The following is a 24357-nucleotide window of genomic DNA, read 5'->3' on the forward strand; positions in this document are numbered from 1 at the left end:
GAGCAACACCTTGTATTTCGTTTTAGTAGCTTCCAACTTGATGAATTTCGATTTCTCCTTCTGGTATTTTTTTCTCTCCCCTCCCCTCTTCTTCTGTTCCCCACTCTGGCCTTTTACATTTTCTCACCAGCCTATCGCTTACCCCTAGATCCCGCCCTCCTTGTCTTTCTCCCCTCCTATCCTATCATAGTCCTCCTTCTCCAGCCCTTTACCTTTCCCACCTACCTGACTTCACCTGTCACCTTCCAGCTAGCCTCTTCCCCCTCTCCCCATTCTGTTATTTCGGCGTCTTCACCCTTCCTTCTCTGTCCTGAAGAAGGGTCCTGGCCTGAAATGTTGACTGTTCATTTCCACAGATGCTGTCTGACCTGAGTTCCTTCAGCATTTTGTGTGCTACTGATGGCCTGGTTGGCAATCAGTGGTGAGTGGTGTCCCGCAGAGGTCAGTGCTGGGCCCACAACTGTTCATGATATACGTTAACCATCTGTAAGAGGGGACTGAGTGTAGTGTATCTGAGTTTGCAGGGAGATGTAGATAGGTTAAGTGAGTGGGCAAGGGTCTGGCAGATGGAGTACAATGTAGGTAAGTACGAGGTCAGCCACTTTGCAAGGAATATGGAAGATCAGATTATTATTTAAATGGTAAAAAAAATTGCAGCATGCTGCTGTGCAGGATACTAGTGAGGCTGCACTTGGAGTACTGGTGAGGCCGCACCTGGGGCACTGGTGAGGCCGCACCTGGGGCACTGGTGAGGCCGCACCTGGGGTACTGGTGAGGTCACACCTGGGGTACTGGTGAGGTCGCACCTGGGGCACTGGTGAGGCCGCACCTGAGGCACTGGTGAGGTCGCACCTGAGGCACTGGTGAGGTCGCACCTGGGGTACTGGTGAGGCCGCACCTGGGGTACTGGTGAGGCCGCACCTGGGGTACTGGTGAGGCCGCACTTAGGGTACTGGTGAGGTCACACCTGGAGTACTGTGTGCAGTTCTGGTCTCCTGGCTTGAGGAAGGATTACTGGCTTTGGAGACGGTGCAGAGGAGGTTCACCAGGTTGATTCCAGAGATGAGGGGGTTTAGACTGTGAGGAGAGATTGAGTCACCTGGAACTGTACTCGCTGGAATTCAGAGGAGTGAGAGGAGATCTTATAGAAACATATGAAATTATGGAAGGGTTAGATAAGATAGAGGCAGGAAAGTTGTTTCCACTGGTAGGTGAGACTAGAACTAGAAAACATAGCCTCAAGATTCGGTGGAGTAGATTTAGGATGGAGATGAGGAGGAACTGCTTTTCCCAGAGAGTGGTGAATCTGTGGAATTCTCTGCCCAATGAAGCAGTGGAGACTATCTCAGTAAATATATTTAAGACAAGGTTGGGTCAATTTTTGCATAGTAGGGGAATTTAAAGGTTATGGGGAAAAGGCAGGTAGGTGGAGATGAGTCCACGGCCAGATCAGCCATGATCTTATTGAATGGTGGAGCAGGCTCGAAGGGCCAGTTGGCTGACTCCTGCTCCTATTTCTTATGTTCGTGTGTTGCTCTGGATTTCCGGATGTTGTCTGACCTTCTGAGTTCCACTGTCCTCTTTTAATCAGAGTCCCCCTTCTCTGGCTCTGTACCTCTTTCACCAATCAATTTCCCAGCTTTTTACTTCATCCGTCCTCCTCCAGGTTTCACCAATCACCTCGTGCTTCTCTCCTCTTCCCCCCACCTCTTAAGTCTACTCCTCAGCTTTTTTTTCTGCAGTCCTGCTGAAGGGTCTTTGCCCCAAATGTCAACTGTACTCTTTTCCATGGATGTGTCCTGATCTGCCGAGTTCCTCCAGCATTTTGTGTGTGTTGCTCTGGATTTCCAATATCCGTTGACTCTTGTGTGTTTCCAATCCCATTTTATCCTCTCCACATTCCTGTCAATGCCCTTCAAACTCCAGCACTCCCCTACACACTGGAGAAATTCACAACAATCCAATCCACACATCATTGGGATTTGGGAGGAAACCAGGTCACCTGGAGGAAATCTACGTGGTCATAGGAAGTGCCTACAAACTCCACGCACAGAGAGCACCTGGGTTAGGGGTTGAACCAGCTGTCTACCAGCTGCACCATAGTGTGAGAGAGAGAAAAATAGAATTGGGAATAGCACTCATAGTGCAACAGACTATTTAATCTCTCATTGATAACGTCTGGGTTTAAAGCACCTTTTCAAAGTCAGCACTGCAGCATTCCCTCGGTAGTGGAGTGTCAGACGGGAATTGATGCTTAAGTCTCTGGAGCTGGGCTTGAACCTGAGCCTTTTGACCAAGGCCAAGGTGTGATCTTCTCCCCGACTCACAGCTGATATTCAGTCATGATGTAGAGAAAAGTTAACTGACGACTAAGCAATGGTTTATGTTGTATTTTGTGTGTTAACTCAAACTCTTATCTGCTGACCATCTTCTCTCTTCCAGGGTGACAAGGGCCTTATGGGCCCTGCTGGTCAGGATGGCGTCCAGGGTTCCTTAGGTTTGCCAGGGCCCCCTGGCCCCCAAGGCCTTCCCGGAGATGATGGGGACAAGGTAGGCTGATACTCCATCCATTGTAACTCATACTTACACCATGTACTTGGCCGGCTGGTAGCGCAATGGGATCAGCGCCGGACTCTGGAGAGAAGGCTCCCGAGTTCGAATCCAAGTCGGGCCACCCCCGAGCACGCTTTCCATCTGTGTTGGGTTGAGCGTCGAGCTAGCCACTCGGCCTCGTTAAAAAAAAAGGGTTGAGTCAGGGACGTTCATATCGTGACCTGGTTAATCCGAAAGGAGACCAGTCCTGACACCACGTGCCAGACAAGAGTGGCTGACTGTTTGGTGTGACATGCTAAAAATAAACATGTACTTGACCCCAGTCACACTCTGAGTGGTGAAAACCCGCTTGTTGTGCTTCAGTCCGACGTATGCAGCCCTTTGCCTTTGCCAGTGATAAGAACAACATAAATTAATGACAATTATAAGCAATTTTTACAAGAAGGAACACAATTAGAGCAAAGAGTGTCCAGCGTCGTGCACAGTGGTTATTGTGCTGCTATACTAAGGCTGTGATTAGTGTTGTGCCACTTGGTCAAGAGCCAGATAGTTGAAGGGAAGTAACTGTTCTGGAACCTGGCGCTGTGAACTTCAGGCTTCTGTACTTCCTGCCCAGTGGAAGCTACAAGAAGATGGCATGGCCTGGGTGGTGGGTATCTTTGATGATGGCTTCTCCCTTCCTGAGGCAGCACCTCCTGTAGATACGACCGAACGAGGTGAGATATATGCCTGTGATGTTTTGGGCTAAGCCCACTACTCTCTGCAGCTTCTTGTATTTGAATTGCTGCACCAGACCACGATGTAATCAATCAGGGCACTTTCAACAGTACACCTGTACAAGTTGGTTAGCATGTTTGCTGACATGTCAAACCTCCTCAACCTCTAAGGAAGCAAGGACTGTGGCATGCCTCCCTTGTGATTGTGTCTATGTGCTGGGCCCATTTCTTTACTCAGGAGTCCAATTGGGCATTAAAACCAGCTTCTGCATTTGTTTCAACATGACCACATTGGATTCTATGTAGTACAGAACAGGCCATTGAACACACCTGTCCCAACAGAGCTCCTCCCCTTTTTCCTCACGTAACTCACGGTAACACTCTGTCTCCTCTTTCCATCACATCAAATAAGGGTGAACATGTTCAAAGGTTCATTTCATTGTCATAGTATGCGTATGCAATACAACTCTGATATTCCCCTTCTCCAAACAGCCATGAAATACAGAAAAAGCCATGGGGTTGTTGAAAGAAAAGACATCAACCCCATCCCCATGTGAAAAGGAAAAAGAAACAAAACTAGCAAACCCCTAACCCTCCTCTCCCACCCCCAGAGACATAAGCTAACAGACCCACATGGAAAATGGCAGCTGGAACATCAAACCCCTTCCTCTCAAAAAAAGTGACAATAACATCAAACCTCCAACCGCCTCTCTCATGCACATAGACTAATAGATTGCCCGCACAGGAAAGCCAACAAGAACATCAAACCTGAAATCCCCAGCCCTTCTCTCGCAAAAAACTAACATATCGCCCACTGGAATCCCAACTCACCAATTGGCCACAAGAAAGAGAAGACAGAAAACTGAAGGACAGCAATATAAACTAAAGTCCAATAATCACATAAATCTTAGAATCTGGAAAATATCTTCCCGTCAGAATGGGACTCAGTCCTTCTGTGAAAAGCAACTGCCATGCCACTGCAGCTTCCTAAACACCGCCGGCCCGGCTACCGACCCATCGACCTGCGGCCTCCGTGGAGAACGACCGCCGATCTCCTCGGCATTCACCTCAATGTTTAAATCTTCCTTGACGCTTTGAAACAGATTCAGTGATGGTCCTGAGCCCCATCTCTGGTCCTCTCCAGGGTCATCAGAGTGCTGTATCATTGGACTGAACTGCAACCTGTACGTTACAGACTCCAACAGTAATATGGTATGGAGGGACAGGGCGATATTGGGGTCTATGATTATAGATCCCTCAAAACTGTGCACACGTTGATAGGATGGTTAAGAAGTCATAAGTATGTTGGCCTTAGTTGTTCAGGCAATTGAGGTCAAGAGCTCTGAAGTAACATTTCATCTTTGTAACGCTCTGGTTAGACTGCACTTGGAGTTCTGGGTTCTGATCTGGTCACATCATTATAGGAAGTTCCCACAACCTATGGTCTCACTTTCAAGGACTGATCATCTCATGTTCTTCATACTTATTGCTTAAAGGCATCCGTTAGTCTGATGAGACCTTGGATCTGTGCCTGGAAAGTCTTCACTCTCCAGGGTGCAGGCCTGGGCAAGGTTGTATGGAAGACCAGCAGTTGCCCATGCTGCAAGTCTCCCCTCTCCACGACACCAATGTTGTCCAAGGGAAGGGCATTAGGACCCATACAGCTTGGCACCGGTGTCGTCGCAGAGCAATGTGTGATTAAATGCCTTGCTCGAGGGCACAACACGTTCCCTTGGCTGGGGCTCGAAATCACGACCTTCAGGTTGCTAGTCCAATGCCTTAACCACTTGGCCACCTGCCCAAGTTGCTTATTAATTTATTATCATTATCTTGTTGTCATTTGCACTCTGATTGCACACCCATTTGGAGTGGTCTTTCATTGACTCTATTGTGCCTGCTAGAAAATTAATCTCGGGGTTGTATAGGGTGACATGTATGTACTTTGATGATGAATTTACTTTGAACTTTGAGAGTGTGGAAGCTTCAGAGAGGGTGCAGGGGAAATTTACCAGAATGCTACCTGGATTAAAGAGCATGTCTTATGAGGCTTTGGCTGAGTGATCGAGGGCTTTCCACTTTAGTGTGAAGGAAGATTAGAGGTGGAGGTGATGGAGGTGCCAAAGAAATGTAGATAGAGTAAACAACCAGTGTGGTAATAACGATTACCTCTGCACATCCATTTCAGGTGAGTACAGGAAAGTTCAGGGAGATGCCCGAGATATGTTACCACACGGAGAAGAGAGCGCGGTAGGTTCATGTGACATACCCCTGGGGGATGTAATAGAGGCTAATACATCAGGGACATTTCAGACTCTCTTAGACAGGCACATGGATGAACAAAAATTCATATGTAGGAGGAATGGGTTAGCTAGATCTTGGCATAATGGTCAGCATAACCTTGTGATATGTTCTATTTTGAAATGATTCCATGCATGAAGTGTTCAGTAGCCAAGCACTGTGCAGGGATGAAACTAACAGAACTTTCTTATTGTTAGGATCATAACACAAACGTTGCCAGCTGAAACTCATACATTCCAACCCATGCTCACTGGAGATCTTAACAGCTCATATTCACCTCCTCCACTTCAAAATGCTAGCCTACGCCAGTGCCTGTTATCCCCTCCCTTAGGATTCTCAATCCTTCTCCCCCCTCACACCCATAACCTCTCTTACTCCCTCCTCTCCTGATACCAGCCTCCCAACACACCCACATTTATACTCCTCACACAATTACACAGCTCTCACAGTTACACACATATTCCCACTCTCTTATACAACACACACACCCTCTCCTACCCTCCCCTCCCCTCCTCCCCCTCTCCCCACTCCTGTCCAGCTGGTCTCCAGCATTTAGTTCAGCACTACAACCTCTCCCTTGAGCAAGATGATCTGAATGGAGCGTGGGAGGAGTACTCCAGTGGGCAAGATTAATTTTTAAACCACGAGGCCTGCAATGATGTTACACAAAAACGTACAGTGCAGGTACCAACCCTTTGGCTCACCATGCCTGTGCTGACTATGATGGCAAATCAAACTAATCGCATCTTCCTGCACGTGAAACTGTGTCTAAATATCTCTGAAACATCACTGTTTTTCTGCTTTCACTACCTCCCCAGCAGCCTGTTCCAGCCACCCACCACTTTCTGTATTTAAAAAAAAAAGTCTCATGAATCTTTAAACTTCCCCCACTCATGTTAAGTCAATGGCCTTAGTATCTCCCCTGCCCCCCTACCCTGGGGAAGTAGAACTCTGACAATGAACTTTATCTGGGCCTCTCATAACTGTACGAAGTATTATCAGTTCACCCAACAGCTTCTGATACCCCAGAGGAAACAGTCCAAATTTGTCCAATCTCTCCTCCGAGCTAATGCTTTCTAACTGGGGCAAAATCGCCCGAACACATCTATGCCCTGTCCAGCGCCTCCACATCTTTCCTGTAATACGAAAATCAGAACTGCATGCAATACTCCGAATGCAGCCTCACCAAAAGCTTTATAGAGCTCCAATATCACTTCCTAATTTTTGTTCTCAACACCCTAGCTGCTGGAGACAACTATGCCATATGCCTCTTTACATCCCTAAATGCATTCTGTCAGGGAGCAACATGCACTCCAAGATCCCTCTGCACATCAGTGCTCCAAAGAGTCTTGCTTCTTGCATTTAACGTTCAAAGATCAAAGTAAATATCAATCCTGATATTTGTTTTCTTGCAGGCATTTGCAGTAGAACAAAGAAATACAATTGGATCAGTGAGAAACCACATACAAAGTGCACCTTGTAGATATTCTCAATGGTGGGGTGGGGGTTTCCTGTGGTGGACCGGGCTGTGTCTGCTACTTTTGACCTCACAAGAGACATCATCCCACACTTATATGGACGAAACTCCCTCTGTTCTTTCTCCACCTACATTTCCAGCTGCTTTGTATCATGTTGTCACCTTTGACGAGATTTCTGCAGAACTTGTCCAAATTCCTGTGTCGACTCTAAACTTACAAGTCAGCCCACCTACGTTATAGTCCAAATGATTTATATGTGCCATAAAGAACAGCAGTAAGTTCTGCAGAACACCACTAGGCCCAGACCTCCCGTCGGAGTCACTCCCTACCCCACCACCCTCTAGCTTTTACAGCCAAGCCAATTTTGGATTCAGCTGACCAAGTCTCCACAGAACATCTGACATCCTGTGCAACATATGGATGTTACACAAGAGATTCTGCAGATACTGGAAATCCAGAGTAACACACACAAAATACTGGATGAACTCAACAGGCCAGGCAGCATCTACGGAAAGGAATGAGTATGTCCTGATGAAGGGCCTTGACTTGAAATGTCAGCTGTTTCTGGCTGATCTGCTGAGATCTCTCACTCTTTTCCATGTATTAATCTCATGTTATAGTGGCTGTTAGCCTTGCTCCGTATTTTATTAGAGATCGCTGGTCACCAAGAAATCTAAATGAAGCTGTAGAATAGTGCAGCGCAGAAACAAATCTCTCGGCTCATGCTGACCTGTTTTTCTACATTGAATCTACCCACATCTAGACTGTATCCCTCACACCAGTGTACCTATCCAAGCTTCTCTTACATGTTGTAATCGACCCTGGATTCACCACTTCCACTAGCAGCTCGCTGCACAGCCTCACCACTATTTAGGTGAACAAGTTCCCCCTCAGTTTCCTTTTAAACATTTCACCTTTCAATGTATTCCTCTAGTCCAAGTCTCAGTCAACACCAGGGGGAAAAGCTGGCATGGAATTACCCTATCTCTACCCCTCATTCTTTTCTATACCTCTATATGATCTCCCCTCATTCTTGAAGTCCTCTATGCTGAAAACTGTTCTTTGATAGCTCACGCTGAGTCTGAATTCCAGCTAATAGTCAACAAATTTGCCAAAGTCTCTCGTCTCTTTGGCTTTACTGTCAGCCTATGCAAACCGGAAGTCCTATTTCAACCGGCTCCTGGCTCAGCTGCCACCAGCCCGTCTATCACTATCGAGGGGACAAGACTAAGAACAGTGGAGGAATTCAAGTATCTCAGCAGTGCCGCTAGACAGAGGAATTGGCGCTAGCATTGACAAGGCCAGCCAACTTCAATCATCTGTGTTGAACCAACACCACATCCGCCTATCCTCAGCTGTCTCCTGTATGGATGTGAAACGTGGACTAGATACAGAAAACATCTGAAAATGCTAAAGGAATTCCATATGTGTTCCTTGGCATTGGTTGGCAGGACCAAGTCACAAACCTAGAGGCCTCGACAGGGCAGGGACCATGAGTGTTGAGGCCGTGCTAATAAAAGCACAGCTTCATGTCACACGAATCAAGGAGTTCCCAAATCTCTAACCAGCTACTACACGGTGAGCTGTCACTGGGCGAGAGGAATCAAGGCCCTGTCAGAGATTCAAAGGCTGTGTGAGAGCGAACATTGCACGCATTCGCTGGGCTTGACCAAAACAGCTGGAACAGGGTGCACAAGACCAAAGTGGCTGGTCAGCCTTGGTTAGAACCGCTCTCAACAACCTGGAGGAGAGACGCCAAGCAGTACTAAACGCTGCCCGACAAAGAAGGAAAGCAAAAGCAGCAGCCCCATTTCCTGATCCAGCACAGTTTTCAAGTCCTTATTGTGGGCGTCTGTGTCGCTCACAACTTGGACTCAGCAGCCACCTACAAACACACAACAGAACTGCACAAATCAAACTCGTTGTTGGATACGATGGACAGCCAACAAATCAGGAGATCTCCCCTCATTCCTCTATGCTTCAGGTGTAGTCCAACAGCTGTCTACACTTGTGCATGATTTATGAGAATGGTTAGAGATGCAGCCCAATGATATTAATGACCCAGGGTGTGTTTATTAGAATCCAACAGTCTTGACCGCCAAGTTCTCTGGTGGTTGATGTAAAGCTTAAAAAAGACACTTAAAGGAATTTTATGACAATTTTCCTGTTCGTTAAAAGGGTGTGAGTGATGCTAGTAATGTCCAGACGGTGGTGATGAATCAGAATCAGGTTTATTATCACTAACATATTTCATAAGTTTGTTTTCTTGTGGTAGCAGTACAGTACAATATATAAAAGTTACTATAAGTTACAAAAATCAATAAATATTGCGAAAGATGATTGGTGTTTATGGGTTCATGGACTGTTGGGAAATCTGACGGCAGACGGGAAGAAGCTGTTGTTGAAACCATTCAGGGTGAGCCTTCCACTCCTGTACCTCCTCCCCTATGTTAGTAATATGAAGAAGACATGTCTCGGCCAGTGAAGGATTTTAATGATGAATGTGGCCTTTTTAATGCACTGCCTCTTGAAGAGAGCAGGGTGACTTGTGTCTGTGCTGGAACTGGCTGGATCTACCACCCTCTGCAATCCTGTGCATTGGAGGCTACATCTGACTGAATGCTCTTCCAGTATATTTGTGGACATTTGCCAATCTTTGCTGACGGACAGGACCAAATCTCCTCGATTTCCTAATGAAGTAGAGTGGCTGGCATTCCTTCTTCATGACTGCATCCATGTTGGGCCCAGGATAGATCCTCTCAGATGTGGCTGCCCTGGCATTTGAACCTGCTCATGCCTTCCACTGCTGCCTCCTGAATGGAGACTAATGACGGTCCTCCCACTGTGCGCTTGGGGAGGCAGATCTGGGATTTATACCCAGTGATGACACAGGACTGGCTTCGATATACTTCCGAGTCAGGGCAGTGTCTGACTTGGCGGGGAAACTGCAGGTGATGGTGTTCCAATGTACCTGCGGCCCTGATAGAGGTCTCAGGTTTGGTGTTTGATTGGAGTAGTCTGATTGAGTTGGTGCACGACATCTTGTGGTTAGTAGAGCTTTTGAGGGTCGGGGGGGTTTCAAGAGGGTATTGAATAGGACCTGAGGGAAATTAACTTCTTAGGCTAGGCGGCGGGAACAAGGGAATGGTGGGAATATCCTGCGAAACACATGGAAAATGCTGGAGGAGCTCAGCAGGTCAGACCTTTCATCAGAACTGAGTTGCTCCGGCATTTGGTGTGGGCTACTTTGGATTCCCAGCATCTGCAGAATCTCTTGTGGTAATGGGGTTATCTTGCGAAGAGCACGCATAAACTCACTGGGCAGTGGTTTTGTTCAGTGCCATGAGAGTTCAGTTCTGTAGGTGACAATCAAGCTAGCTGCTTTGTTCCGAAAGGTGATGATGTTCTTACTGTGCTCGTCCAACCAAGTGAAGTCCATGCCATCTACTTGTGATCCAACTTGTTTAATGTTACCATCTTTATGAGTTTTTATATTCAGTAACAAAAAGAAGAACACCTGTATATGCTCGGTTGTCCCTTTCTTGTGTGGCTCCTGTACCTGATAAAATAGTCACTGAGTGTACGTTTGGGGTCTTCTGCTGCTGTAGCCCATCCAATGGTTTGACAAGTTTCGAAGTGTTGTGCGTTCAGATATGTTTTTCTGTACACCACTGTTGAAACGCGTGGTTCTTTGTGTTACTGTCACCTTCCTGTGATTTTGGTCACTCTGGCCATTATCCTCTGACCTCTCTCACTAACAAGGCATTTTCAGCAACAGAACTGTCGCTCAGTGGATTTTTGTTTTGTTTCTCTCACCATTCACTGTTAACTCTAGAGACTGTTAGGCATGAAAAACTCAGAAAATCAATAGCTCCTGAGATGCTCAAGCCACCCCATCTGGCACCAACATAGTCAAAGTCACTTAAATCACATTCCTTCACCATTCTTGAGGTTTGGTCTGAACAACAACTGAACCTCTTGACCACGCCTGCATGCTTTTGTGCATTGAGTTGCTGCCATATGATTGGCTGATTAGATATTTGCATTAACGAGTAGGTGTAACTTATAAAGTAGCCACTGAGTGTATTTCTTGGTCATTTTTATTAGAAGTTAAAATTCCGGAATTAGACGCTGGAATTCTGAAACTATAACAGAAAATGCTGGAAACACTGAACAATTCAGACAGTATCTGTGGAAAGAGAAATAGAGTTAGCATCTCAGGCTGATGACCTTTCTGATGGGTGATCTTAGACTGGAAATATTGATTATGTTTCTCCTCCTATAGAGGCTGACTGACCTGTTGGGTGTTTCCAGCTTTTTCTGTTACTGTTTTGGTGATATTAGCTGTCTGTTTTCCAGTGTAATGCACAAAATGCTGGACAAATTCACCAGGTCAGGCAGCATCTATAAACAGTCGACATTTCAGGCTGAGCACCTTCATCGGGACTGGAAAGGAAGAGGGAAGAATCTAGAGGAGCTCAGTCAGTAGATAATCAAACTTTTAAATTGTGGGTCCAGGGTGCATGTCTCTGTTCAGCCGCTGACTTTATTTGGGGACAGAACAGCAGTGTAGTGGTTAGCGTAACGTTATTACAGTGCCAGTGACCCAGGCTCTGACAGGAATTTGTACATTCCCGCCCACGACTGTATGGATTTCCTCCAGGTGCTTTGGTTTCCTCCCACATTGCAATGACGTACAGTTATTAGGTTAATTAGTCATTTTAAAGACATACAGGCTAGTAGGTATGTGTCACATTTGTAATTAGATGGCGTGGACTTGTTGGGCTGGAAGGCTCTGTTAATGTGTTGTCTAATTTTTTTAATTATCATGTAATTGCAATTACAGCCAACAGAGGGAGCACTCTACTTGAACTGAGTTCTAGACGTGAAACAGTTGCAATTAACACAACGGTTCCTTAATACATACACAGTACAGCTGGTAGATTTGTATTAATCTTAATTATCAGAGTTTGAAGGCGTTTAGAAACAATAAACCCCATTTAGCAGTTTCCAATGAATGCTTGGTTGATAGAATGAGCTCACATGAGTGTGAACAATATTGACACTATGATAATGCAGAGGCTTGAATGAATAAATGATAACTAGAACTTTAATTTTAGAGCACTTTTCATACAGATGATGTAGTTTGAAGTGATTTACAATGGGATCAAAGAATAAATATGAAAAAAAGGAAAAAATAAACATGAAAATAAAAGACAAAAAGATGCTTGTTAAAAGCGAGGTTATATAAATAGGTTTAGATTTGCAGTCTAAAAGTGTCAACTGAGTCTACATCCCTTAGAGTATTAGGTATTGAGTTCCACAGTTTAGGAGCGTAGTTTAGTTCAAAAAAGCTAATCTGCCGGTTATCTTTTGAGGGAGATTGTTTAAATTTAAGAGACTGGTGGAAGACCTGAGAGCTCGAGCAGGTTTATAAAATAAAAGTGATTCTGTGATGTACTCTGGATCTAGTCCACTGAGGGCATTAACAATAAACAAGAGAACTTTAAAATCGATTCTAAAAAGTACAAGAAGCCAATGCAGAGTAGTTAGTACAGGAGTGATATGCTGCCTCGTCTTTTTTTGGTAAAAGTCTAGCAGTGGTATTCAGAATGAGTTGAATTTTGTCAATAGGTTGCTATGGAAAGCCGGTAAAAAGTATAGCTGCAGTAATCTTGTTATTCAATATAAAAGGTATGAGTTCAGCATCTTTATTTGACAGAAACAAACATACCTTTGCAATATTTTTTGTGTAAAAATAACCCAGATTTTCTTCAAATCCTTCTGCAGTAGGGAATTTAATATACATCTGGAATGAAAAGTTAGTGTCAGTAATTGACTGCAAAATTGCTGGAGTGTATTAATAACCCATCTGGTTCACTAATGCTGTGTAGGAAAGGAAATCCACCAGTATTGCAGAGTTTGAGATGCCAGAACAATGTCTTAACTGTCCTGTGAAATAGCAAAATCCTGAGTGTTAGGTCTTTCCACACCTGGGATTTGAGCTATGTCTCCAGACGGGGGAAACATTTAAATATTCTAATGAAATGTTAATTCTGCTTCTCTCTCTCTGTACTGAAGCAAGTTAGAAATCAGAGGTGCAGAGGGACTTAGGAAACCTTGTGCTGGATTCTCTACAGGTTAACTTGCAAGTTGAGTCAAGGGTGAGGAAGGCAAATGCAATGTTAGCATTCATTTCAAAAGGACTAGAATATAAAAGCAAGAATGTTGAAGTCTCAGAATGTTGAGGACTTATAAAGCACTGGTGAGGCCTCACTTGGAGTATTGTGAACAGTTTTGGGCCTCTTTTCTAAGAAGGGATGTGCTGGCTTTGAAGAGTTCCAGCGGATGTTCACAAGAATGATCACAGGAGTGGAAGGGTTAACACGCGAGGAGTGTTTGATGGTTTTGAGCCTGTACTCACAGAATTTAGAAGAGTGGGGGTGTGGGGATCTCGTTGAAACCGATTGAATATTGAAAAGCTGAGATAGAGTGGAGGGGAAGAGGATATTTCCTATAGCGGGGAAGTCTAGGATCAGAGAGCACGGTCTCAGAGTAGAAAGATATTCTTTTAGAACAGAGATGAGGAAAATTTACTGATTATGGGAGAGTCTAGGACCAGAGGGTACAGCCTCTGATGCCCCTTTGGGACACAGATGAGGAGGAATGTCTTTAGCCAGAAGTTAGTGAATCTGTGGAGTTCATTGCCACCGTCAGCTATGGAGGACTATTGATTAGCTATATTTAGGTGGATAGGTTGTTGATTAGACAGGATGTCAAAGGTTACTAGGAGACGGCAGAAGAATGGGTTTGAGAGAGGTAATAAATCATCCATGATGGAATGACAGAGCAGCCTTGATGGGCCGAATGGCCTAATTCTCAGAATCAGAATCAGGTTTAATATCACCGGCACATGTTCTGAAATTTGTTAACTTTGCAGTGCAATACATGATAAATATAGAATAAAAACAGAATTTTAGTAAATATATATGTATATTAAGGTTCAAAGGTCCAATTTAATGTTAGAGAAATGTATACAGTATACATCCTGAGATGCTTTTTCTTCACAAACATCCACGAAAACAGAGAAGTGCCCCAAAGAATGAACGACAGATAAATGTGAGAACCCCAAGGTCTCCCCCAGCTCCCCTCCATCCCGCGCGTAAGCAGCAGTGAGCAACAATCCCCCCTCCCCCCACCGGCAAAACAAAAGCAAGCATCGACCCCACCACCGAGCTCTCAGCGTGAGCAAAGCAATAGCCAAGACACAGACTTGCAGTTACCCCAAAGACCACACGTTACACCCGGCATTCGGCATACCTACCGCAGATTCTCTCTCTCCCAAATAAGGGAGAAGGAGGAGTCTCCGTATTTTCCCAGCGAGCGGAGAGACATAACAAACAACTAGCAGGTTTACGATGTTAAAAGTCCGTTACGTCGCTTTTTCCGAGCTCTGTGCCAGAAGGTCACAAAGATCTCGGGTCTTCGAGCCCACAGCAGATATCCTGACACCCCCGATGTCTCCTGCCGTGACACCGACCCTTGATCTGCCCATCTCCAGAGCCCTGAGATCTTAGACTTCCGAATTCGAGCCGGACTCTCAGGCCGAATCCTTGGCGTGCCAAACAATGGCCAGTTATGGAACCCTGAGTGTGGGTCCCATTCCTGCAAAGAACGGAAGTCAACATCTAACTCCAGGTCAGGGTCTTCAAAAGAACCTTGAAGGGGAAAGATAAAGATATTAAAGATGGAAATAGAGCTGTTTCTGAAGATACAAGCAAAGGAGTCGCCGTTTGGCACCATCTTAACTTCACCCGGCTCCAGTGTTAAAAAGTTAAATAAAATACATAGTGCAGAAACAGACGTAAAAAGTAGTGAGGTAGTGTTCCATGGGTTCAACGTCCAGTTAGAAATTGGATGGCAAAGGGGAAGAATCTGTTTCTGAACTGCTCAGTGTGAGTCTTCAGGCTCCTGTACCTCCTCCCTGATGGTAACAATGAGAAGAAGGCATGTCCTGGGTGGTGGAGGTCCTTAATGATGAAGACCACCTTCTTGAGGAGCTGTTCCTTGAAGATGTCTTGGACATTATGGAGGCTAGTACCTATGATGGAGCTGACTAATTTTACAACTTTCTGCAACTTACTTGCATCCTGTTCAGCCCCCACCCCCATACCAGACATGGTGATGTAGTCAGTCAGAATGCTCTCCACCGTACATCTGTAGAAGTTGTAGGCGACCAACCAAATCTCCTCAAACTCCTAATGAAATATAACCACTGTCTTGCCTTCTTTATAGCTGCATCGATATGTTGTGACCAGATTAGATCCTCAGAGATCCTGACAGCCAGGAACTTGAAATTGCTCACCCTCCCCACTTCTGATCCCTCTATGGTGCTCCTATGTTTTATGCTCCAAGTACATGGTTCTTGGTCCAAGTAGAATAGAAACAGAATCAGGTTTATATCACTGACACATGTTATGAAGTTTGTTGTTTTGTGGCAGCAGTGCAGTGTAAGACAAACTGTAAAAACTACTGTAAATTACAAAAACTAATCAGTGCAAAAGAGGAATATATTTCATTAGATTATGAGGACATTCAGTCCTCGTTTATTGTCATTTAGAAATGCATGCATGCATTAAGAAATGATACAATGTTCCTCCAGAGTGATATCACAAAAAAAGGACAAACCAAAGACTAACACTGACAAGACCACATAATTATAACATATAGTTACAGCAGTGCAAAGCAATACCATAATTTGATAACGAGCGGACCATGGGCACGGTAAAAAAAAGTCTCAAAGTTCCAATCGACTCCCAATAGTCCCCGGTAGCAGGCAGCAGAAGGGAGGAACTCTGCCATAAACCTCCAGGCACCGACAACTGTCGATGCATTGGAAGCACCCGACCACAGCTGACCCTGAGTCCGTCTGAAAACTGCGAGCCTCCGACCAGCCCTTCGACACCAAGCACCATCTCTGCCGAGCGCTTCGACCCCGTCCCGGCCGCCGAGCAGCAAGCAAAGCGGAGGACTTGGGGCCTTCCCCTCTGGAGATTCAGGATTACACAGTGACAGCGGCGGTGAAAGAGGCATTTCAGAAGTTTCTCCAGATGTTCCTCCGTTCTCTCATGTCTGTCTCCATCAGATCAGGATTGTGCATAGCCCCTACTTGACAGATTACAGATATCGTTCACCGGGGTGACCACGCGCGCTGCGTCACGCCACCATCTTCTCCTCCTCCTCAGTGATGTTCATGGGTTCATGGACAGTTCAGGAATCTGATGGAGGAGAGGAAAGAGCTGTTCCTAAAATGTTGAGTGTAGATCTTCAGGCTCCTGGGTTTCCTCTCTGATAGTAGTAATGAGAAGAGGGCAAATCATGAATGGTAAGGGTCCTTATTAAAGGATGCTGCCTTTTGACAATGTTCTCAATGATGTGGAGGTTTGTTCCCGTGGAGGAGCTGACTGAGTTTACAACCTTTTCAATACTATGCATTAACCCCTCCATACCGGTGGTGAAGCAACCAGTCAGAAACTTTGCCAGAGCCTTTGGTGTCATACCAAATCTCCTCAAACTCCTAATGAAGTATAGTTGCTGGTATGTCCTCTTCATGATTACATCAATGTGTTGATCCGTGGTTTCCTGTAAGTGTCATCATAGGCATACAGGGTGATAAAGAAGCCTTCAGCATGCTGAACCTCATCAGTCAGAGCATTGAGTATCGAAGTTGGAATGTTGTGCTGCAATTGTACAAGATGTTGCTGAGGCTATTGTACATTTGGATTTTTATGTACAGTTTTAATTACCCTGCTACAGGTAGAGTCCATTAGTATGGAAAGAGTGCAGAGGAGATTTGCATGGCTGTTGCTGGGAACCAAGGGAGGGAGTTGTGGAACGTTGAGCAGGATGTGACTTTTCTCATTGAAGTGCAGGAAAATGAGGGGCGAACATACAGAGGTGTATAAAATTATGAGAGGCATAAGGGGAATGCACACATTCTTTCCCCAGTCAAGAACTAGTGGGTAGGGGGTTAAGGTGTGGTGAGAGATTCAATCAGAACCTGAGGGGCATCTTTTTCACTCAGAGAGTGGCCTCTGTATGGAATGAAATTTAAGAGGAAGCTTAAAAGATATGTGGACGGGTACATGGATAGGAAAGGTTCAGAGGGATATGGGCCAAACCCGAGCAAATGAGACTAGTTCAGGTGGAAATAATGGGCGGCCTAGACCATTGGGCGGAATGGCCCATTTCTGTACTGACTAACTCTCTGATGCTGCCTGAGCTGCTGGGTTTGCCAAAAAATTCTGCTTTTATTGCATATCCTAGGACATTCAATACAATTTTCATAGTGAACAGCTGATTTATCTAATAGAGAGGTTCTCTTTCAATACAAAACTGTCAGCAACCCTAAAATCACCTGGTAGGACAATCAAGCAAAAGGTGGGCTGCTAACCCTGAGGGTATAACAGTATGTTGTACTGAGAGGCATACAGCAGGGACAGCGGCCCTTTGGCCCAACATATCCATGCTAACCAAGTCATCTACTCGAGCTACTCCCATTTCCCCAAACTTGGCCCATATCCCTAAATCCTTCCAGCTGTCTAAATGTATTTTAAACATTGTGATGGTACCCATTTCTGCCATTTTCTCTTCAGCTTGTCTCCTGTACCCACTATCCACCCTCTCTTTTCAATGATTGCCTCTCAGGTCCCTTTGAATTCTTCCACTTTCACCAAAAACTTCTGCCTTTTGGTTTTAGATTCCCCCCACCCCCATCCAAAAGGGTCCCCCGCAGCAGTTGCTGCAGATCCAGAGCAACACAGACAAATTACATGTCAGGCAGAGTCAGAATCACGTTTCATATCACCGGCATATGTCTCTGCGGCAGCAATACTATGCAAAACATAATAATAGAGAAAAACTGTGAGTTAGGGTAGATATAAATAATTAAATTACATTTGTAGTGGAAAAATGGAAATTAAAAAAAGTAGTGAGGTAGTGTTCACAGGTTCGATGTTCATTGATAAAGCAGATGGCAGAAGGGAAGAAGCTGTTCCTGAATCACTGAGTGTATGTCTTTAGGCTCCTGTGCCTCCTCCTTGATGGTAATAAAGGGAGCAAGGCATGAGCTGGCTGTTGGGGCCCTTAATGATGGCTGCTGCCTTTTTGAGGTATTGCTCCTTGAAGATGTCCTGGATACTACAGAGGCCAGTGCCCATGATGGAGCTGGCTAGATTTACAAATCCCTGCAGCTTATTTCAATCCTGTGCAGTAACTCCCCCTATACCAGACAGTGATGCAGGCAGTTAAAATGCTCTCCACAGTACATTTGTAAAAATTTTTGAGAGTTTTTTGGAGAGGAATGATCAGCTGACATTTTGGGCGAACCTCACCTTGTTGATGTCCTCATGGTTTTCTAAAGCTCTGTAAGATCACACCTCAGCCTCCTGTGCTCTGGGTGGAAAAAAGAATCCCAAACTATGCAGTCTCTCTTTCTATATCAAGCTGACCAGTCCCAGTAGCATTCCACTGAATCTTCTTCACACTCGTTCTAGCTTATTGACATCCTTCCTATATCCAGGTGACCAGAATGGACCACAGTCTCACTATTATGCCTGAATTTTACCAGCTCTTTGTCTAACAGCCCATTTTTCCTGACACAGTTCAAGATGTTTCATTCTGGCTCTGAGTCATTCCTTCAGAGGGAGATTGTCCCCTGTGCACATGTCTCTGCTCTTTTGCTGTTTCTGGAGCAGTCAGCTCCGATGCCCTCCCTTCCTTCCATTACCTTAGCTGTTAACTCTCAGGAACTGACGGCATGGGGTTCGTACGGGTGCTCCAGTTCCTCCCAGGTATGGGTTAGTGGGTTAATTGGACCCGTGGGTGTAACAGAGTGGTGCAGCAGGACCTGTTATCTTGAATAATAAAATCAAATAATTGAATCCATGATTTGTTTGTTCAGGACAGGACATTCGGCTGCTTGCTAGATCAATAGATATGAAATGGAGGTTAACCTGAGTACGATCAATAGATCCTTTTGACAAGACTGCTTGGCATTGACCAGAATAATTACAAGTCTTTTAATTAAATATTAGCTCCTGAGCCTATGTTATTAGAGTACAGAAGGAGGCCATTCATCGATTTCCTGTTGTCCCATCAGATTACTGTCCCTCCAGCTCCTTTTCGCTTTGTTTCCATCATCTGCTGTCTGTCTTTTTTTTTAAAAATCATTTGTCTTTTGCCTCACTTTAAATCTTTATGTCCTGCTCATGGGAACCGTTTTTCTCTACTTGCTCGACAAAAACTATCCTTGGTCCCGCCAATCCATATCAAATGTCCTATGCTCTCCATGGCAAACAAACCCAGCTTCACCAATCCAAACTTCCAGCTGAAATCTCTTTAGAACATTTAAATGTTTTTCCTTCGACTTTTTGCAAGACTTTCGCACCTCTCTCCTGACCAGTATATGATCCAGTAAAGGCCCTGTTTAAAGTAATTGAATGAAGCTTGGCCACAGGGTATGAGCAGGCTACATAATACTAGATGTGGTACAAGATACTAGATGTGATGCATCTATTATATCAGGATGTTAGGGTGGATTCCCCGAATGCAGAACACCTATGCGAGACTTTGTTTCACGCGGGAAGGCTGGTGCATGGGCAGCCACCACGTTCTCCTTGACAGATCAGGGTCAGGTTCAGTGACGTGGAGACCTGGGGACCCTTCACTGCTGGAGATTCCTCTGCCTTCACTGCAATTGTCATCATCTTCCAGCTGCTCCATATTGAGGACTTGGTTAGATCACTCTTTGCCTAAGACCTCCTCCTTAATCTCACCACCTTGGGCCACCCTACTGGGAGCTCATTGCCAGATGGATTTCAGGAACTCAATGCAGTGAGACTGACAGCAGTAGTTTCACATCCATATTTGCTTTAATAAAATATTAATTTTTTTATTAACCCCTTACTGTGATAGAATGAGAACAAAGTAGTTTCCTAGCTGTGAAGCAGGAGTTGGAATCCTCAGCTCCAGACCAGCCAAATGTCTCAAGCCCTTCATGTGGGGTAGACCACAGGCTACAGGGGTGACTACCTAGTCTACTTAAGTTACTTGAAAACCATTGACTGAACCAGCTGGTTGACATCAATCCCTCACTGAGCTCCTCTTCAATCATCGACGCTCGTCCAAGTACACTTTCCCCATGTTGAAGAACTTACTGAAGTCAACGTCCCCCAATGAGGGTTCAAGCAAGACTGTTTCCTGGAAACTTCTTGGTCAGCTTCTGATGTAGAAGCAGCAGGTATCTCTGCTTGCATTCTAAACCTTCTTTAAAGGTTTCTGATCTCTTCCTCCACCTCTTTGCCTGTCTTGGATCCTCCAAGAGCACTTTGTCATCAAAGTCTATCAGCGCTATTGTTTCTGATTGAATTGACTTTATTTCTTACAGCCTTCATATATGTGAGGAGTAAAAATCTTTACGTTACTGCTCTGTAGGAATGTGCAATGCATAATTTATAATAAATAGTATGTACAACAGGACAGTCAATATAACATAGAAATACAATTGTATCAGCGTAAGTTAATCAGTCTGATGGCCTGGTGGAAGAAGCTGTCCTAGAGCCTGTTGGTCCTGACTCTTATGCTACGGTACAGTTTCCCGGATGCTAGCAGCTGAAACAGTTTGTGTTTGGGGTGACTCAGGTCCCCAATGATCCTCCGGGCTGTTTTTACACACCTGTCTTTGTAAATGTCCTGAATCATGGGAAGTTCACAACTATAGACGCGCTGGGCTGTCCGCACCACTCTCTGAAGAGTCCTGTGATTGAGGGAGGTACAGTTCCCATACCAGGCAGTGATGCAGCCAGTCAGGATGCTCTCACTTGTGCCATTGTAGAAAGTCCTTAGGATTTGGGGACCCATACCAAACTTCTTTGAGGCAGAAAGCTGTTCTGGTTCACCTTCAGTATTGGAATCAAATCACCGCTGAACATCAAAACGCATTTGCCATCACCAAACTCTCTCCTAAAGAGCTTGACTCATTCTGTTCCTGCTCTAACATCTGTCACACAAGTCTTTGTCTTGTCATCCTGATCAAAGGTTGTTGCTGTTATTATACACCTACTTCCAATTTTCCACTGGCAACCCAACCCAAAAATATTTCATTCTCTTTATTTTCTAACAGGCTTCCAGATCGTCAGCTATTGGAGGTATTAGTCGTGTGGCGGCCACCACCAAAACTTTGGCACTGAGGACTGAGTACATCAAGATATTCTTCCTTTATTCTCTGTCGTGGATCTGCAGTTCTTCACTTGAGAACTGCTCTCTCCAAATCTGCAGCATAGGCCGTCTTATTTCCTCCAGTAGTGAACTGCTGCCGGAACAGGGGCAAAAGGCTGCATGCCACTTTTCAGGGTCCCGGATACCTTCGTAGTCATATTTTTCCCAAAAGAAATGCTGGTCTCTGCTTTGTATATGGGTACTCTTTGATTTCTGGCAGCTTTTCCTTGGAATGTCTATCTGGTTTCTTCTTGCTACACATTTTTATTGTATCATTTAATTGATCTTTTTCTTCAATCCATTTTTTTTTTTATCCATGCCACCACCAAAGCTCAGCTTATCGTCAGGCTTAGCAGGTCGCACTAGACTGCATAATAAATTAAACATTTTTGCACCACTTCAGAGTCAGAAGAGTTGGAACATGAATATCATCTGAAATTTGATTTGTTAGTGCAAAATATTCAAATCTTTCAGTGTATGAAGTCCATTGCTCTGTTGTTTCATTATACAGCCCCATATTCCCAAATTTTGTCACCATTTTCAAAAACAATCACATCCCAGGAATGTTAACGAATCTCATCTGTCTCTCTTCCTCTCTTATTTGTTTTATTTAACTGTCCCATTCTCTTTCTCCCCTCCGATTATCACTCACCACACTTCCCGCGGCCGTTTTCTTATTGCGTGTGGCGTCTTCTCTTTGTTCACCCACATTACCCAGTGCTGCACCCCAACGTAGCACACGGACGTTTCTTGTCAAAGGGAACAAAACGATAAATATCATGTGAACACTTGTCACCCTGTAGTCAGTCATCATGGGAAGAACGAAGGAGCAGCTCTTTATTTACCTATAAGTTCCTACCCAGAATGCCCTTTATGTTCAGTATGTAACACACAGGGAGGCTTGACTGCACCGTGTAAGGGTTAAAGTACACTGGACATGAATATGTAACAGTGGCAGTAGAGGAGGCCAAGCTGGTATTTATGCTTCATGTTAGCCTGGTCCTTGGATCACTCTATCAGCACCTACTTCCAGTCCTCCTTCCATCCCAGGATGGCGAAGAAGGCATTCGGCATGTTCGCCTTCATTGGCCAAGGCATTGAATTCGGGGGTGATGTTACAGCTTACAAGGCATGGGAAAGCCCCCATTTGGATTGCTACCAATAGTTCGGTTCACCATGCTATAAGAAAGACATCATTAAACTGGAAAGGTGCAAGGAAGACTTACAGGATTGTAAGATTTGAGTTCTAAGGATTGACTAGGAATATTTTTTCCTTTGAAGTGTAGGAGGCTGAGGAATGATCTTAAGGAGGTTTATAAAATCGTGACAGGCACAAAAACTGAATGTTTTTTTCTCCCAGGGTAGGGGAGGGATTTAAAAAGGATCTGAAAAGGCAGAGTTTGTTGGGTGTATGGAATGATAACCACAGCAAGTGGTCGAGTCAGGTATTATAGTGACATTTGAGTGGTAGATGGATAGGAAAGGTTTACAACGATACAGGCCAAACGTAAGTAAATGGAACCAGCTCAACTAGGCAATAGCCAGCATGGGGGAACTGGGCTGAAGGGCCTTTTTCCGTGTGGTATCACTCCATGAGTCTGGGATCCTTTCTGCTACGCGTTTATCCAACAACACATGAACATGTCCCCCCCACCCCCGCTCTTTCCTCTATCACTCCATAGGCTCACCAGTTCCACTTCCCATCAATACTCTACCTAAAGTTTCTCCTGAATCTTCAATGTGCATCACATTTACAGCCCCAATCTATTGCTTATTTCCATCTCTTCGGAGCACTATTGTCAAAGTAACTTGTATGGTTTGCTTGAAAAATTTAAATGTTTTAACCTGAAGTACTCTATCAAAGGTCTCTTTAGTTATGGGTATCTACATGGAATATTCTACCACTTGGGCCCAACATTTCTGGGGTGCCTGCTCCAGGGAATCACATACATCTCAGCCACCCTGGAGCTTACTGACACCTGTCCTTGTGCAGATATTCTTTGTGGGTTTATTGTCGAGGTTATTGAGGAGAAACTGCAATTTCTCGATTAACGGAAGATGTTCCAACCATCGTTGTGTACATACGATGCTTCAGATGGCTTTCCAAAAGAGGGTCCAAATTGGTTTATGATTATCAAGTTTGCTGAGGTGAGTGAAAAGCTTTCATTGGAATGCCACCCATACAGATCACTTCATTACAACCATGCATCAAAGTGATACAGGATGCAGAATAAAGTGTTACAGTGACACAGAAAGTATCCTGCAGGAAGACAATGAAGTAAATTCTCAGGACAGGAGTCCATCTTATTGTATTAGGATATTATTCAACAGTCTCATAACGGCAGGATACAAGCAGTCCTAATGAAGGGTCTCTATTCAAAATGTTGATTCTTTATTCCCTTCCACAGATACTGCCTGACCTGCGAGTTGCTCCAGAACTGTGTGTCTGTTATTCAGGATAGAAGCTGTTCCTGAGCCTGGTGGTTTGTACTTTAGGGCTTTTGTATCTTCTACTCGATAGGAGAGGGGAGAAGAATGTTCAAGATGGGGTCCTTGATTATATTGTCTACAATGAGAAGAGTAGGCAGAGACCATTGAGGAAGCAACACACATCAAAGTTGCTGGTGAGCGCAGCAGGCCAGGCAGCATCTCTAGGAAGAGATACAGTCGACGTTTCGGGCCGAGACCTTTCGTCAGGACCCTTGGCCCAAAACGTCGACTGTACTTCTTCCTAGAGATGCTGCCTGGCCTGCTGCGTTCGCCAGCAACTTTGATGTGTGTTGCTTGAATTTCCAGCATCTGCAGAATTCCTGTTGTTTGCGTTGAGGAAGGCTGGTTTTCGTCTTGTGCTGAGCTGTTTCTTGTGATGGCAGGCAGGGCAGTTGTCGTACCAGGCTGTGATGCGCTCAGGTAGATTGCTGTATACAGTGTATAAATAGAAACCGGTGATGGTCAAAGGGCACATGCTGACTTTCTTTACCCTCCTAAGGAAGTAGGTGCTCTGATCTGCTTTTTTGACCATGGTGTTAACGTAA

At 44.9% G+C, this 24357-nt stretch overlaps 1 protein-coding gene across 1 annotated transcript in view; it reads left to right on the top strand.

Annotated features, from left to right (window-relative positions):
- Positions 1–24357, top strand: part of LOC140191163 (uncharacterized) — a 392816-nt gene that overhangs the window by 272979 nt on the left and 95480 nt on the right. The window contains exon 42 of the mRNA XM_072248300.1: positions 2443–2550. Within this exon, the coding sequence (XP_072104401.1) occupies positions 2443–2550 (108 nt within the window). The remainder of the gene's footprint in view (positions 1–2442; positions 2551–24357) is intronic.

The sequence above is a fragment of the Mobula birostris genome, chromosome 32 (genome assembly GCF_030028105.1).
Source record: "Mobula birostris isolate sMobBir1 chromosome 32, sMobBir1.hap1, whole genome shotgun sequence".
NCBI lineage: Eukaryota > Metazoa > Chordata > Chondrichthyes > Myliobatiformes > Myliobatidae > Mobula > Mobula birostris.